This window comes from Bolinopsis microptera, chromosome 2 (assembly GCF_026151205.1).
Source record: "Bolinopsis microptera isolate Bmic1 chromosome 2, MBARI_Bmic_1.0, whole genome shotgun sequence".
Classification (NCBI taxonomy): domain Eukaryota; kingdom Metazoa; phylum Ctenophora; class Tentaculata; order Lobata; family Bolinopsidae; genus Bolinopsis; species Bolinopsis microptera.
Window position 1 is genome coordinate 9,344,202 of NC_087073.1, and position 18,859 is coordinate 9,363,060.

General features: G+C 36.8%; 1 protein-coding gene across 1 annotated transcript in view; it reads left to right on the plus strand.

Annotated features, from left to right (window-relative positions):
* Positions 1–8,489, plus strand: part of LOC134811543 (ras-related protein Rab-11B-like) — a 50,355-nt gene extending 41,866 nt beyond the window's left edge. The window contains exons 2-6 of the mRNA XM_063818478.1: positions 1,394–1,440; positions 1,551–1,712; positions 5,416–5,643; positions 6,190–6,270; positions 7,697–8,489. Coding sequence (XP_063674548.1) covers positions 1,404–1,440; positions 1,551–1,712; positions 5,416–5,643; positions 6,190–6,270; positions 7,697–7,836 — 648 coding nt within the window. The 5' untranslated portion in view covers positions 1,394–1,403 and the 3' untranslated portion in view covers positions 7,837–8,489. The remainder of the gene's footprint in view (positions 1–1,393; positions 1,441–1,550; positions 1,713–5,415; positions 5,644–6,189; positions 6,271–7,696) is intronic.
* Positions 8,490–18,859: the final 10,370 nt, after the last annotated feature.

The window sequence follows — 18,859 nt, forward strand, 5'->3', positions numbered from 1 at the left end:
TCATGAATTTGTTTTTATTTATTTATTTTTTAAATTAACGGTTTTTAACTTTTAAAACTTTTTTATATGTAAATAAATTATGACAATTATGTTAGTTATAGAATTTGTTTGTTTTTTAATGACGAAGGCTGTGAAATGTTCACAGTTCTGATAATGAGGAAATCAGAAAGAATGTTTAAAACTAGTGATGATGTTTATGTCATTATTCTTAATCTAATCTAATCTAATCTGAATACCGTAACGTGGTAACAGTCAATGGTAAATAAACAAAGGTTTCTTTGCATGCTGTAGTAATAAGCATTAACTAAACCCCATTTCTCTCAGCTGACCCCTATTTCTCTCGAACACCCCCAAATCTCTGAACTTGATGATAGCTCATTGACATTGTTGGTTTTTATACGAAAAATCGTGCTGGAAGTTCCAAATTGTGCTAAAACGTGTGGAAAACGACTGCTGGTGAAATAGCGTGTGGAAACAGCTTTTAGTTCGAATTTGTGTGAAAAACCTTTAAAAGCGTGATTCCGCACTGGCTTTACTTTAAATAAGTTGCCTCTAGCTATGTATCATTAAATGAAACAAAATTTAAGTAAAACAAAATTTAAATTTTATTGCCATTACAATGAATAATGATATCATAATAAATATAAGTAGACATCGGATAATAAACTTGTTAAGTACCATTGTGTTATATATGTGATGGTGTGATGGCTAGCATGGCTAAGTCTCTCTCCTAGCCGGACAGTACTGTAGAGAAGAGAACTATGTGATGCCAGATATGATGGTGTCCTACGTGATTCTAAAAATCAACTTTTGGATGTGCGTTCAGTTCTTGCATGTTGACAATTAATTGACACATGATGACTGGCTAAGGGAATACATTAGAGAAGTCTCCCAGATTTTTAACTACTGTATGAATATCTATGATATATAAGTTGATGCATCAAACATTCTATTTTGGGCTATAATTCTAATGTACCCAATCTCCAGGTTGAAATTATATCAATTACATTCTCAAACTTCTTATGCTTTCTTGAAAATTTAATAGTTTGTGGGTTTGTTAAATAGAGCCCTCTTTGCTGTACAATTTCTCATTGTGTGAGAACAATCTGGTTTTGTGTTTAGGAAATTCCTAAGATACACATTTGTGCATTGTTAGATCCCTACCATAAATAGCAATTATATCTGTTTTCTTTTGTAAGGCACTGAGACCCTACATACTACAGAGTTACCTCAATGAGTAAATCATCTCCGTACTTTGATATGTGTCACAGGTTGAAGCTACAGCTTGTATTGCTGTAACCAACGTGTTATGCCAACATGTGCTATTCAAAGATAGTCTTTTAACAAATTTCTAACTCATTTAACTATTACAATTGATCAAATTGACCACACTAGGGTTCAGAATGAGTAAAGATGACGAATACGATTACTTATTTAAAGGTAAGATTATTAGAATCTGGAGTTTATTATTTGAGCATTCCAGGACCTTGTTTTAAAGCTGTTGTTTGAAATTGTTCAAAATCAAAATTTCTAAACATGATCTATTTCAGTTGTATTAATAGGAGACAGTGGTGTCGGAAAATCAAATCTCCTCTCACGGTTCACCAGAAACGAGTTCAGTTTAGAAAGTAAAAGCACAATAGGCGTAGAATTTGCTACCAGATCAATAGAAGTAGATGAAAAAACGATAAAAGCTCAGATATGGGATACAGGTAATTTCGCGTGGTTTCTTTTTAACGTTATTTAAATATTATAATCCTACATACGTATTATATCTTAAAATTCTAAGTGTACAACCTAGAACCTAACAGTCTCTATTGCATAATGTTGGCATAATGTTATGATACCCAGTGTTGCCAACCAATATCAAGTGCTGATAAAGTTAGCTCCTATTTTAACAAGAAGTTAACAGATATTTAAATGCCATTGTAAATATGTACATGGGCACTTTCAAAAACTATGTTAACGAATCTGTCACGGGAAAAATTTCAACTTCTAGAAGCTCTCATTTGGTGGATAAACTCAATATTTTGATTAAACTTTTTTTCAGCATAGGATTTGCGATAGTTCAACTTTTACAAAAAGAATAAAATGTCTACTATGTCTATGAGCAGAGATACACGCATTTAAATCAGGGCTAATAATGGTGGATATACTTTTCAGAGGGGTTTGGTGGATATATCATTTGTTGGCCTGTAACTTTACGTGTGGTTAATTTATGGTGATTATTTAAAGATAGAATTGTAGCAAATCGATATGCCTCTATGATAAAAGGCGAAAATAAAGAAAAATTTCAATTTTAAGGCTAGATATGGTGGATAATTAAACGATGAAATAAAATTCAATACCGAAAATCTTCAACTGAAAAAATTATATTGGTCAACAAGTTCACCAGCTTTACTCAGTGAACGGATCAGGTTGGAAATCGTTTCAAGTTTATGATAGCATAGAAGATTTAATTTTTAGGCCATTTTTGGTGGATATATTGGAGCTTCAAGATTGATTTAATTTTAAGTCAATTTCTGAGTCAATAATGCAGGTTATCCATTGTTAGACCCCAATTATCTCGTCTAGAAGCTGAAAATGTATACAATTATTGCTCTAGGGCCATAATGAATGGATATAGTTTCATACGAACTTAACAAACTGTTTCCTTTCAGCCTTTAGAGCTGTTTTTGGTGGATAAAAGTACTAAAACGGGAAAATTTGCTTTTGTATCCACTATTTTTGGCCCTAGATGTGTTCTATCATGAAACTACAACTGTTTCTAGATAGAAAATCCCCTTTGCTGAGTCAGTTCAAAAGAATTTTCAGTCCAAGACGACTTTTAAGGTTAAAATTGGTGGATATTAAATGTGAATAACCTACCTCAGTGATTGAAATAACGATTTCTTGACTGATAACGTATGTGATCCACTTTCAACGCCCAATAATTATATCTTAAGGTCGAAAGAGCTGAAAATCATTGCTCTGAGGTCGAAAAGAAGGGCTATAGTTTCAAGCAAACGTTCCAAACATTCTCCATTTAGGGCCGTTTTTGGTGGATAAATGCCTAAGAAATTAGCTTAAAAACGGTTAAATTTGCTTTTTTATCCACTATTTCTGGCCTTAGATTTGCTCGATTATGAAATCATACACTGATATTGGTTTGTTTAGACCTTTTTCTTGTTCAGCACAAAATGTGATAAGCTCAAGCCGACTTTTAAGGCCAAAATTGATGGATATAAAAATATCCAGGTCGATATTTTAAGTATTTTTGAGTTAATTATCCACCAAATTGGCCCTGAATGCTTAAAATGCCATAGTACCTTATGCATAAATGTTCAACATCTTATATTTCATCTTTTTCAACTGTTTCTAATCATGATGATGTCTTATTTATTGATATTTTGGTAACATTTACGTGTTTAACTAATTAATATTGACTTATATCCACCAAAAATAGCCTTTTAACCTGAATCTTGTACTTCATAGTTGATGCCATAGATTTAACATTGCCTTTGCATCATTTTAAGACCAGTAAATTGATGTTAGCTAACAAATAACAGTCTTAAAAAAGAGGTAAAAAAATATATCCACCAAATTTGGCCCTTAAGAAAAATCCCGGCCCTACTTATGAAATTATGAAGTTATAACGATTATTGTTAAGTCTCAATCATATTTTAGGAGTTTAGATGGAATTAAATATTTTTAAAGGCCACCTGAAGTGGATTGGTCTGTTTCACTTTTATCCACCAGATTTAGCCCTAAATCGAAACAAAAAGTGGCAGATAGTAAAGGTTAGGGTATAGCACACCATATCCTGGAGTTTCATCCCGTTCCAAAAATTATCCACCAAATTATGCCACAAAAACTGATTTTTGGCAAATTTTAACATTTTTTCCGTGACAGATGTTTTTGAAAGTGCCCACATTTCGTTTAGGCCAACAACTTTGCTAACCTCAATTTGTGATATGTCGACCCTCTCGTGTAGAGAAAACAAAAATCTCTATAATATTCACTATTCAGTGTTGTGTAGTATTTGGATGAGTCATGTTTATGATTCAATAATGTGTTTCGTTCAATCTAATTTTCTGCTGTTGTCATCGAAGAGAAATAATAGATCGTTACATGCTCTATATTTTTTACCATAGCAATATTGCTTTCATTTCTAATTTAGCTGCCAATTAAATTCTAATTTCCTGTAAAATCCAGGGTAAATCAGTGCTTTAATAACAGTGAAAGTAAATGAGATTTACTTAAATTAAAACTTGTTGAGTGTACTTGGCTGAGATTCAAGCAGAATTTACAATCCTGAAATTCCGATCGGATTAAGAATGTTTCGCAGTCACGCCAAATTTCAAGTCAGTAATTTGGGCATAAGATGTCTATAATCTTTGATGTATCGCTTTAAAGTTTAATGAGGTTTTTGCCGGGGAAAATTCAGAATTTGGCCGCTAAATATTTTTGTTAGCCTAAATTATAAATCGCCGGTTGAAATGGGATTCTACGTCGGCTTCTAAAATTTCATGCTAAAATATTAAAACTGATTGAGTTATTTAAAATTTGGCAACATCACTTTGGTCAATATCGCGAATTGGGATACGGGGCACAAGCACCAGTGGGCGCCTGAAGTCCGGGACCGACTCAATAATCACGGGTCCCAGGGTCCTATGTTGTTCTCCAAAACATGTTTGACACAAATATCAGGGTGAACCTCCGTGCGGCACTTGCTCAATAATTCGTTCCATTACGTCAAAGAAACATAACAACAGGCCTAATAATCAGCCAGAGGATATAATATAAGTATGGCAGAAATTAAAAAATTAATCTGGTGTCAGATGATAAAGTGTCTGACAGCCAGGGAGATTGCTCCTTCTGAGGATTATAATTTAAAAAATCAAATCCAATATCATCGTCACCAATGCGGCGCTAATCATGACCTGTAAATCAGCCAGGCCACGGATCTAAACATAACATTATCACGGCCTGTATTATAGATCAGCCCTACAACCGTGCGTGTTAGCAAGAAACACGTCCCTATCTTGCTGTGATTTTATCGGCGAACTCTAGTAGGATGTGTAACCGTACACCAAGCATATTGAATTTCTTCTCCCGTATCAGCCCACTTATACGTGTGTGAGGAGGGGAAACCACCACCTTTAACTGTCACATTGTCTGATGTAGGAATTACGCCACCTCAGCTATATTACATGTTTATTATCTGATAAATAGTTTGATAGTATTTTCATGATGAAATGTTTATACTGTCGCAGATGTTGCTTCAGTGCAGTGAAATGATGATGGACAATATGTGTTGTGAATAGATATGTGTTGTGAATCAGATTTACATGACATGGAAAAGATTTCTTGAATATAAATATCGAATGCAAGTTATTAAACTGCAGTTAATGTTCACATAAAAACATATTTCAGCGGGTCAGGAAAGATACAGGGCTATCACAAGTGCGTACTACCGGGGCGCAGTGGGCGCACTCTTAGTCTACGACATTGCTAAACATCTGACATACGAGAACGTTGAGAGGTGGCTGAAGGAGCTGAGGGACCACGCCGACACTAACATTGTTATCATGCTGGTGGGAAACAAGAGCGATCTCAGACATTTGAGGGCGGTTACTACCGAAGAGGCTAAGGCTTTCTCAGGTTGGTTGCAGATAGGTTCATTTTTATCATGACGTACGATCTGCCCACTGTCTTATGCTGCTTAGAATTCGATTAGTCTGATTTTGGGAGTACAAAAGGCGTACGATACTCCTACTCGAATGGTTGCCATGTTGAATATTTTCTATCTATACTTTTAAAAGTACAGACCTGTTCCCATCTGAATTCTAAAAGGACTGGGGGAACACAGCTAGCTGGATCATCTTAGGAAAACTATTATCAAGTTTAAGTAACCAATGCAAATGACCAAAAATGGCATTCCATCGATTATTAGTCGTTTAGAATTAGAGAGATCGTCTCATTTAACGAATTCCATTTTTAAGTAGTTATGTTATCTGACTCACATATTATGTATTTATGCAATTTAGTAACCAATATATGAACACAATTCAACTTCACTACATGAGCTTATTTTGAGTTGTGCTTCTATATCAGGAGTGTTTGCATATAATGATTATAGCAATCGCAAAGTATATTACATATCTTTAAATTGTTAATTTTCCGATCAATAACGTTCAACAATTTCAGAACGGAATTCACTATCGTTTATCGAAACATCAGCTTTAGACTCCACCAACGTTGAAACAGCTTTCACCAATATACTTACAGGTTTGTCAATACTCAACTTTACTAACACATTTAATGACAGATATATATATATTTAATCTATTAGAACTTGAACTGAAAACGATTACATGTCTATCAACACCTCTCTGGTCAGTAAACTAGTGACGTAGTTAAACTGTAACTTTAGAGCATTCTGGGTACTGTAATAACTCAGAGTGGTGGTAGTTGGTACATATCCCCTCTTCAATTACCGTTCAATTAGGGACAAGATTCCGCTGTTGATTATTACTTTTTTAGACTAATTGTTTTCCATTTTAATTGGTGTGGCCCACTTTGTGTAACTGTACATTATGTTGAGATAGTATGTAATAGATATGTACATTATTACTGCAAGTGTAGAACTCTGCCCTCATTTGATGAGCACTGCTCTAATGAAATTGTAAGACAGTTACAATGTAACTTATACACACTGTGTAAGATACTCCATGATATCCTATACTGATTGTTCCGAGTTCCCATATAGTCATTCGCAAGATCCAATTATACACAAATGAGAATATCCCTAAATAGTTTGCCCAGTGCGCATCCTTATAAAATATAAATGTGTTTCATTTTGGTTTGCAATTTTGCCGGTAAACACGATGGGAGAGTAGGTCGGGTACAATGTGAGAGTGCAGTGAGTGACAAATAAAATTACCAGCTTCGCGGAAAGGCTTTTAGAATGTTGGTCACCATGCTAATGTTCATTACAGTGTTGATTCTATAGCGGCAAAATAAACATGGAGCTTCCTTGACGCACTATTGTAAATGGTGCTTCCCGTGAATGTTAATCTACTATTGCAGCAATTTCAAATTTTACGACCTGTGATTAGAAGGAAAAAAAGTGTATTTTATTTTATTTAGGGAATCTAAGTCCATTACAAGATTTTCCTGTTAAAACGTGGGTTTTGAACACGGACAGGCCTCTCAAGTTTCCGGTGGCCTCAATTAATGTGAATAATGTAACGCGCAAATTGCTTTATCGCACACGATTTGCACTCCTGTTAGCATTCTAAAATGCGCGCGACGAATTAATTCTTGATATATTCAAGTATTCCTCTACTGTACATGGTGGCAATGGCAACCTTCTTGATAACGATGTCATGTGTTTATTTAAGGCAATATCGTATGTCATTAACGAGATATCATCCTCTTGTCAACTTTTTAACGTCATGACCTCTTGATTATCTCATGAGCACGTACTGTTTGTAATCTTCATGTTGAGTTTCACGTGATTCTGGGTTTAAAGCTGTCAGATGGGAGCCATGTTTGACTGCATGCTCGCCCCCTTTATGTGAAGTGCGCAAGTGCGCGACTACGACGAGATTTATGAAGTGCAATGTGTATTAGTGCCCAGGTTACTGACTATCGAGGGGCTTATTTTGTGACGAATATTCAGCTAGAATATTAAAACATATAAACTTTTCAGAAATTCACCATATTGTCTCTCAACGACAGTTGGAAAACGAGGACAGAGAGGATGTTCCCGGTGGATCTTCAATCGTGATAGACAAAACCGAGGAGCTGTCAAGCAGCAACAAACCAAACCCTTGTCAAATGTGCGGATAGGTGGATCAGTCACATGCCGATATTATGATTAACTGTATCTGTAGCCCTAGCGATTGTAGCGCGACTAGGGGTGCTTACTTTATGGTACGCGGTGTGTCAATGTTAAATAATCTGGAAGGCGGGTCTTTTAATTATGTTTTCTCGAATATATTGCGGCTGGACAACTTGCTTAGTCCATAGTATTAATCAAACATAGCTGATATAATTCTGCATATTAACTAATTAATAATTCGCTATCGGATTGTGTTAATTTCTTCTCAGTATATACCATGGTTTAGATTCAATAACATACTATATAATTGCAATTCTGGAAATTAATACTGTAAAATTAAATCGATAATCGTGTATTTGTAACTTATTCTTGTAGATATGATACTGGTACTATACGTGTGGCTTGCACGTGTGATATTACCGCATCATTATAACATGGCACGGCAATTGTTTAGTGTTTATGTTCAGTTTGATAACTTTAAATAGTTCAAAATACCCCAGTTTAATTCAGGAAATGATTGGTTAGCGCATGTCATTTGAATTTTCAAATATGATATACTTTTGTTAATTGAACTTTCGTTTATTAAGACATGTAAGCACAAATGATTTTTAAAATTTTGTGTGCTTTGATAGTCCAATATGTTATAAGAAATTTGTCGTAACATGATGTTTTATTTGGTCCAATCGAAAGCTCCATTTCCGAATATGAGATATTTCCTAAAGGTGTGAGACAAAACCGATCTTACCAGAATATACGTCAAGTTAAATCATCATCAAAAAAAAGCATCAAATGAGAATAAATATTGATAAAAATGTACTTAGCTATTTAGTTTTTTCGCTCTGTTCACTGTTATGCTGCACACGATTCATGTACTCTAGTTCGACACGCACTATAGTTCGACAACCTAAGTTCTTCAGATATCACCCTTGTCGAACTAGAGTCCAGGTAGCGTACTCTAGTTCGACAAATGGTTTTTGCTTGTGATCCAACGGCTATTACCGGTCCTCATCATAGGATCACAGCCCACAGGTTTCAATAGCAGATAAAAAGATTTTCTGACATCTAGCAACCAGCGGTTAGAAATTCCATAACCTTCCAGTATACCTTACAAGACATATTTATAACGTACGAAATGTGGCGGTTTTCCGAAAATTTCGCCATATTTTCGGACCGCCAAAATTTCGGTCGTCGTAATAGAATCCGTCGCATTATCTTTTAGCTTATTTCAATGACTGTGCCTTCACTGCTTTATTTTGTTTCTAAAAAGTAATATCAAGTAAAATAAATAAATAAATTCTGGCATCTTGGGACAAATTATCACCACACCAATGACGAATTGAATGTCAAGCAATACAGTTTAAATTTGCATTAAAATACATGTATGTGCTAACATGAAAGTCTTACAGTCTTAATACAGACTAAATTTGAACATGATTTTACTGAATTTCAGAAATTTCCTTACTGCTTACTGTCACAAAAAATGATGAAAAATACCCTTATTTTCTGTGACGTCCGAAATTTGACGGTTTTTGTTCAATTTCGCCATATTTTCGGACCGCCAAAATTTCGGTCGTCGCAAATTAGGCCGCCATAAATATGTCTTGTAAGGTAGTTTTAATTCTCCTGTTTGCTACTCGGTTCTGGTCTAGCTAATATAACAGGAAAATGGATTGATATTTCCGACTATTTCCGGTCGGTTCAGCAGCCAAATTTCTAGACTGGTACTCGATAATATAAAATGTGGTATGTGGGACCTTATCAGATCTTATTTGAACGGACATTAATTGAACGATGGAGGTCCTTAGTCCTAACAGTAAAATTCATCTTAATGTCCGTTCAAATAAAGTCCGTCCGTTTAAGGTCCGTCCAAGTTAAAGTCCGTTGAATTTGTTTCCATAATTACTCCACTGCGAACTCATGTCTTATCTATACTACTACTAGGATATGATAACTTTTTAATTTCTGTCATCGGAATAAACTATATTATCGTATAACTACTATAACCAATAACGTATTTCGATTCGTAATTTGAATTTTGGCAGTTCTATCCGCGGTGATTTCCATCCAAAAGAGTGTATTAACTGATTGACAATGACATGTATAACAAGCAGACCAACTTATTAACTTGATTACCTTAATATCAAAGATGTCACATAAGATACAGCTTCATGTCATATAACACAGGGGCATCTGACAAAAACTATTATCTGCCCGTATTTGGTATTATATTTGCAAGTGAATGATGGGATCCAGAGGCAGAAGAGACCCTAATAAAAATACCAACAAATAATTCCTTGCATAGGGGTCGTTCACATATTACGTAATCAGCTGAGGGGCGAGGGGGGTTTCCAAATGCTTACGGTTGATTACGGGGGGGGGGGTTCGGTCGTTGATTACGTAATCTAAATTTTCTTTTTTATCTTCTAGAATAATAACAATTTGATATTTTAATTCAAATTTCACCCTGATAGTGATAAAATTTAGAAATTGATCGAATATCCGGCTGACCGGCTATAATAGTAAGTAGTTTAGAAGGTACTTGTCCGCATATCATAACAATGATTTCGGCTCATCATGATAGCATGATCAGGGTAGCATGAAACGTAGAGAAAAGTGTTTTCTAGGGAAAAAGTCAAGGGGGGGGGGGGTCAGGCCATGATTACGTAATATTGCTGTTAGGAGGGGGGGTTGGGTCTTTATTACGGTTGATTACGGAAGGGGGGAGGGGGGTAAAAATTGCTAAAATATTGATTACGTAATATGTGAACGACCCCATCACTTGACGGATGTTACTCGTCTAAATTTCTTCGAAGTAGCGCCAAGCGCGCGCCGCTTTCTTCTCGAAATGTTGCCCGACGGCAAGTGCTACGAAGTAGCGCGCGCCGGGCCAGACCATTAACAATGGTCAACCCCATCACCCATATTCGATAAAATTATGGATTTTAAATTGTCCCATCATACATCGATAAACGACAATGACTGAAGTCGGAAGACTGCAGGACAGAATTATGCATCCCCACGGGGCAATAAATCCATTGTAAGTACTTTTTTATTGGATTGGATCTTCTACAGGGCACAGCGCAATTTAGTATGGCTGTCGATGCCGTGGTAGCACTGGTTGTAATTGTAATGCGAAGCAAAAATTCGCCCTTGTTTTTCAATTTCGTTACGTCTCAATAATCAATATGAACCTTAAAGCACAGGCGTTTTACTAACAGTAACAGTAACGGGTGATGAATAAAAAATGGGACTACATGTTTTTAGCCCTCAGCTTCCACCTGAACAAAATTTGATATTTTGCCACAACCACCAGTTACTCTGAGTCTGAACGATACTCGAACAGTTTCCGCCCCCATTTGATCAAATGGGTTGATCTTTGTCCCCGATAATGGTCTCGAACTAGGGGAGGGTCCTATAAACATTTTACAGTAAAGCACTGTTCATAGAAGTCGCCTCACAGGTAGTTAAAGCTTCCATACCGAACAATTTTTAGCAGAGAGTATGCCTAAAGTTCCTATCTATCACATCCTAAAGCGATTTTAGCAGAGGTCAGTAGCCAGAGCTACAGAGACAAAAAGGCCATCCTGTATTATGGCACTTACGAAAATGACCCAGTAGGAACTGCTGGTGAGCCACATAACCGGCACCCTACCGAGATCCCGGGTGATCCGTATTGGCTGTACTCTCGGTTATATTTCCAGTGCAGTCACATGACTAAATGTTTGTTGTCTGAAAGGTGTCAAAGCCCCTAGGATTAGATATAAGACCCAAAAATGGGAAGTCGCGAGCAAATTCGAAAATATGTATAATCTTGACTAAACGGGTTACCACGTTAGTCTCTTATCTCTCCGCTTAGTCTACAATTCTGCTAACTAACAATTGAGTCTGAGACCTGCAATTACATGTTCGTAAGTATGGATTATAGAGATTACATTAACACATAGTTGAACAGCATGAGACAAGTGGAAAACAAACAAACGAATAAATTTCAAGCTCGTAAAGGATCGTTGCTTGAGATCGGAGATTTCAAAGCTCTAGTTCGACAGTCGAAGTTCTCTTATCGAACTTTAGTACGTGTCGAACTTGAGTCCAGGTAGCCCACTTTAGTTCGACAGAGTCGAACCTTAGGGTTTGTCGAACTTGAGTGCGTGTACCGCTGCACACAACCCCAATCAGAACCAAACTTAACACTAATGTGACCTGAACCGTTATGTGGGGGTTCAGGAATGCATCACACCCATTACCAATCGCAGAGTCAAACATGCCGCAGCCAAGAACGATTGCATTTGCTTTAGCTATAAGTATAGTCTCTGTGCCGAAGAACGTAGGATCGAATGAAAGGAGAAAAGTTTCATATCGCATCATTGAGTAAACGATCTTACACCATCCCATCGACTTCGAGCAAACAAGCAAAATCATACTTTTATTCTTGAATAAAAGAAGGAGATATCCGATGCAGAGAGGATTAATGCCAGAGTTGGTTGGAGGATTCCGAATCTAATCTTTCTAATAAGAAGATATCGATATCCGACAAAATTTTCAGGAAATCTAAGTTTGACCCATCTTACTATATAAAAAGATCTTACTATATAAAAAAATCTTACTATATAAAAAGCGAGACCAGAGACGATATATATGGAGGGTTCCGTACCATTTTACTGACACCACGGCATCAACTTTAACGCGACTTTCCGCAAAAACCGTAAAAGATATGCAACTGAAACGTTTTTGACTGGGTCAAATGCTTTAATGGCCTCCGAATCAGCATGAAAAAATAAAAAATTGGCCAAGAAATAGGAGTTTTAGAGCCCAAAATTTGGACCCCCAAGTGGTGTCAAAAACGCGAATTAAATAGGTAATATTTATTTTAGTCTCTTGAGTCTTGACACCATTTTAGGGTTATACGGGTTCTTGCTAGTATAATATAATATATAATATCTATATTCCCTAAAATTAGATATTAGATATTTGAGCAATTCTGATACGAATTACGTAAGTTATCGAAGGGTTGCGTGTGGGTAGTTGCTTCTATTCTGGGCTTCTATTCTGGGCCACCCTGTATATAAATCGACATGATTAACTTTATGTAGTACTTACAATGTACGACGAAGGGCTAGGATTCTTTATTTATACAATAATCGAAAGTTGAAGTTTCATGTTGGCGCCAAATTGACGATAAAATACCTACAACTACAATACAACTAGAATACAATACAACTAGAATCGCACTATCATTATCAATCTGATGTTGAGTTATTTATTTGTCATGTTTCTAATAGTGGTTACACCCTGTTTTACCTTTTTATCAAATATTATAATTAAAAGTATCGTACAGACAGATCCATCTAAAAAAAACGATCTGCCGACACACAAAGCTTTCAAAGGATTTTGACGTTTTTGAGTCCCTTTATGGCTGACCAACTTTTCCAAACTTTTCCACGTGTCTTAAGGCAATTTTTTGCCACTTTACCACTTTTTACCACCTTTCTTGTTTGTCGAATATCTTTACTTGTGAACATCGTAAAAGGTTGCAGATTAATCGAGGGTGTTCATATTATCAGGAAGATCAAAAACTTTTGTACAGACAATTTTTACGTCAATTAATTGGATTATTATCAATTAGCTGATTAGCATAAAATTATTATTTTTTATTGGCTCAAAATGATTGGAATAGCTTAAAACACGCTGAAAAGTAGTTTTTAGAAAAACTTCGAAAATTTGTCACTTTTTTTGTTGCCAAAAGTCATCAAATTGCATGAAACGTGGAGAAAAATGCTTTTTTTAAACTTTGTAGTTGGAGTTCAGTAAATCTCGGCAGATTTTAGTAACCAGGAATTGCTAAGTCGAAATAAATAAAAGGGCTGAAACTGAAAAACGTTAACCACAGGAATCAGGATATTAGAGTTTCATGATTAATTACAGTACATCCTTATCAATTTTCACAGAAACTGCACCAAAGGCACATTTATAAAGATCAAACTGATAACCTGCTGTACTACTACTAGGTATCAGTGGGGTTAAGATAATCGCATAATATGTAATAAATAAAACCTCTCTGAGTCTGTACCGTCAATCGTGCTAATCTGAACCGGCCTACCTGGATTACCATCTACCTCTTCTTTTCCTCAATAATCAGACCGAGTTGTGCAAGAAAAAAATTTTAAATTTTTGCTAATTAGCTAATTCAAATTGATAATTTTCCAAATAATTGATTATCTGACGTAAAAATTGTCTGTACAAAAGTTTTTCTTCCTGATAATATAAACACTCTCGATTAATCTGCAACCTTTTACGATGTTCAAAACTAAAAATATTCGACAAACAAGACAGGTGGTAAAAAGTGGTAAAGTGGCAAAACGTGGCCTTAAGACACGTGGAAAAGTTTGGAAAAGGGCCTTTGAAAGCTTTGTGTGTCGGCAGATCGATTTTTTCAGACAGATTTGTCTGTACTAATACTATAAGTTTATTAAGGGGGGGGGGGCATGGATATTTTTTTGTGAAACTTGATTTCGAGATAGCAGTTGATCAACAAACTAGGACCAGTGACCGAACTTTTGAGGGGGTCCATGACCCCAACCGCCAAACGGTGCCCACGGGGCAGCCACGCCCATATTTGGTCCAAATTAGGCCCAATTTATCCAAAAAATGACTGAGTTAGCCAAAAACCATATGCCCATATTTGGGCATACGCACCAAATTTGGTAGATTTCGTCCCATAAATTGGTCAAATATCAATATTTTTGAATGAAACTTACTTTATATGAAAGGTTAGCCTAAACTACATATTCTCTGTAAGTTATAGCTTTATATCTGTTTAAATGTGGATACTAAGGCGAAAAGACCACAAAAATAAACTAAATTGCCTGTAATTGTATCTTGGTTCGCGATATTTGCATTTGCGGAATTGATCTCATTAAAATTGTAACAACTCAATCAGTTTTCAAAATTTTTCCATGAAATTTTCGGAATCGACTCGAAATCGCATTTCCACCTTATTTTGAGAACGGCCTCCAAAAAAATTTGGCGGCCAAATTCCAAAATTTACACACAGTCCTCTTACACACAGTCCTCTGCTCCCTAAAAACAAAAGCTTCAAATAGTCCTGTCATTTGTAAACTACTCCCTTCAGTTACTTCTTCTTTTAGTAAAAGGAGGAATCTGTCCTCTTACACACAGTTCTCTTACACACAGTAATTGGGCCTAATTTGGACCAAATATGGGCATGGCCCATATTTGGGGCGTAGCTGCCCCGCGGGCACCGTTTGGCGGTTGGGGTCCGGGACCCCCTCAAAAGTTCGGTCACTGGTCCTAGTCTGTTGGTCAACTGCTATTATATCTCGAAATCAAGTTTAACAAAAAAATCGCTCCTACTAAATCGCTCGCCCAAATTTTAAGAAAATTCTTGTGAAAAGGCCTTGGAGGACTTCGCCGCTTCGACGCGCCGCGCGAACTAGCATTCTTGCTTCGCATCCGTCGACGATCGTTGCTCTGCTTCGCAGAGCAACGATCTCGACGGATTGACATCGTCAATCAAGAAAAGGCCCTCTAGGCATGAAAGTGATCTCGATCGGTGTATTTTTGGACGCTGATTCCGAATCACCCCCCATGACGTAGGGTTAAAATGCTTCCCTGGAGAGTTATGAGCAAAAAACCGTTTTGGTCACGTGACAGGCTAGTAAAACGTGAATTCGATTATTTAGGGCTCGGGTTAGGGTTAGGGTTGTGGTTAAGATTATGGATAGCTTCGGGGTTATGGTTAGGGTTAGGGTTGGGATTAGGGTTTATGTAAAACCGTTTTGTACGGCTGCAAAACCAAAAAAACCAAAGTCACGTGAAATTTTTGGGCGAGCTATTTAGTAAGAGCCCAAAAAAATACCCATTGGCCCCCCCCCCCCCCCCCAGCAAAAATACCTGAATTTTGCCAAAACTTATTTTATCCAAATTCGTTTTTTCGAAGTCCGCACCTATATAAAGCCTAAATGCTACATCTTCTGGATTTCCTTTTTCTACAAGTACAACCTTACTAAAAGTAGAAATCGCGAGTTTTCAATTCCATTTGCGAGCTGAATTTTCAATTTGGTGACATGATCGAAGGGTTAGTTTTTTAGTCAATTTTCATTGTATTTGAATTTCTGATCCTAGGCCTATGTCTTTCACATATTTATTATTTATATTGCGTAATTGGTAATCACATATTTATATTACTGATTACGTAATCACTGAGGTGGTTTCTAAATATTAATAATCACACTAGTGTAAATTTAATTCGATAGCTATCAAGCTATGCGTAAAACTGATTACGCAGGGGAGGAGGGGGTGGTTAATAATTTGTCAAAAATGATTACGTAATGATTTCTAACAATTTTTATTCAAAGTTCAAGTCAAGTTCGATCAGTCAGTAGTAGAATAAATAGAACTAAAAGCAACCTGTGGAAATGTCCGACGAAACAAAGCTAACCAAGAAACCACCTCCTTCCTCCGCTCGTGATTCCTCCGGATCCCACTCGTGGACTAAACAAGATTACCTCATCGCTTCACTGGCGGTCCTGGTAAAGATCGGTGATGGTGTTGAGGCTTACCTCCCTGGAATCCTAAGTCAGACAGTTTCTTGTGACCTTGGTATATCGGACTTTCAAGAAGGAATCCTAGCAGTTATAATGTATTTCTTTTGGGCAATCGCAATCATGGTTTCAGTCTCGATTTCAAAACTGCTGGGGGAAAGATTTACAATGCTTTTATCACTCTATCTGTCCATTGGGTTTGCTCTCATATGTGCGGTGGTTCCAAATTACAGCACCCTTCTTCTCTCCAGAGCTTTAACAGGTATTTGTATTGGATTGAACAGTTGTACAACTGGGATTTTTCTAGCCAAGCTTGTTTCCTCCAAAGAAGTCTTCACTCAAGTCACATTTCTTGCAGAAGCATTTGGTTTCGCTGCTGGAGGAACTTGGGTGTCTTTACTAGGATGGCTGATCCTAGACTTCGTGGACTGGAGAGTCTTCATTCTGCTGACTTCTATTCCACTATTTGTTCCTCCAATCATAATGCTCCACTTTTTCATTGGTGGAACGCCGGAGGAAGTTACAGAAGAATCACGTGATCTAGAGCTGATAGAAAGAAATGTTGCCCCGACAGAAAGTGACAAACTGGTTGACACGGCATCGCATAGTGTACCGAATTTTGCCGCAAGAGTCCTTAAATCAAGCCTGTTTAACTTCTGTCACCTCTGTTTTGGATATGGAAGCATAATTCTTCTTCCTTGGCTGCTAAGAAAGTACAAAAGAAGTCTTCTTCTCAACAGTGAAGGTGGTAACTGTGAAGAAATGGTGCAAGGTAACGATTTCCTCATTCTGGCGGCAGTCAATGGTGCATCAAACATGATAGGGAGACCACTGGGGTATTTTCTTTGGAGTCGTGTAAGGTTCGTGATACTGCAACCTACAATCACCTTAATAATGGCTGTGAGTTTTGGTGCTATTCTGGCAAATCCTGGCCTGGTAGCTTCAGTGGCTATGTTAGGACTGGCACAGATGTGTTACTCCATACAGGCAGTGGAAGCTGCTATATTAATATTTGATTACGATTACTATGGAAAGTCAAAATTAGATCTGGGAAGTAGCGTGACGCAATCATCGGGTATGGTTGGGAGCGTAGTGGGGACTTCTCTGGCTGCCTTCCTGGATCCTTACACTGCAGTTACAATCACCTTAGTGTTTGTGTGTGTCGAGTTTTTTGTCATAACCTTCATGAGGGAACGATTTTAAAAACTAGACTTTACGATTTTTATATTTTCAGTTGGCGAGTTATATTGTAATACCAAGGTTATTACCTTAGTTTTAACCCCATCTTATCTTGATGGGTACTACAGAGGATGGACGAAAATATTTTACCGATGTTGTAAAAATTTAGTTGGACATTTTTGGAACTCATTCGTTGTTTGATTGGTGGAAACATTGATCTTGAGGTATATGTGAAAGTATAGTAATATAAGTCGATGTATTTTTGGACGCTGATTCCGAATCACCCCATGACGTAGGACTAGGGTAGAAATGCTTCCCTGGAGAGTTATGGGCAAAAATCTGTTTTGGTCACGTGACAGGCTAGTTAAACATAAATTCGATTGTTTAGGGCCCGAGTTGTGGTTAGGGTCATGGGTAGCTTCGGAGTTATGGTTAGGGTTGGGATTAGGGTTTATGAATGACCGTTTTGTTCGGCTGCAAAACCATAAAAACTAATGTCACGTGGTAATTTTAAGCCTCGTGGCAGGCTCCCACTTGCTCTGAAAACGGTCAGTTCAGCTCCCTCTATTAATATTATAAATGTAGTATATACTCGTTCTTTGTGAAGCATATATAGCATATATAATAGTTTATAATATAATAAGCATATATAATAGTTTTTACGTAGGTATGTTATGCATATATAATAGTAATAGTCTATAAGTCTTTAGACTAGAAAGCTTTATTGTTTATGAATTATCTATCCTAATAAATATCTCGCCTATGATCTTAAGTCGAAGATGATTATCGTCTTGATTCTTGAAAAGCCACAAATCAGAAGAGTGAAGAGGTCAGGACCTTATTTCCATGTTTCTTTGGTTCGCCTTCGGCCCGAAGATCGTCGTCTGTAGATCGTGATAATTATACTGTATAAGTTATAATGATACAGTATAGGTTAGACTTAGAATGACTTACGATAAGTAGTAGTAGTACTAGTACTAACTCATACTAATTGAATGAAGCTATATGTGGTATATCATGTTAGCTAACATGATATACCACTAACAACGCTGAATGGATGTCATGAATAAAGATTGGTAAGCTCAGCCAACCGTTTTCTTGAGAACCCGTCGCGTGGCGAGCCCATGTTTAAACTCAAAACTTAGCTAACGTTAGCTAAGTTTTGAGTTCTATCTTCAATAGCTACAAGTACAAGTACTAATTATAAAACTTGTTTGCTTCATAGTGTTTGATCGCCTATTCATCGCATCAATTAATTTACTTAGATTGATATTCATCGCGTCCAAGTTTA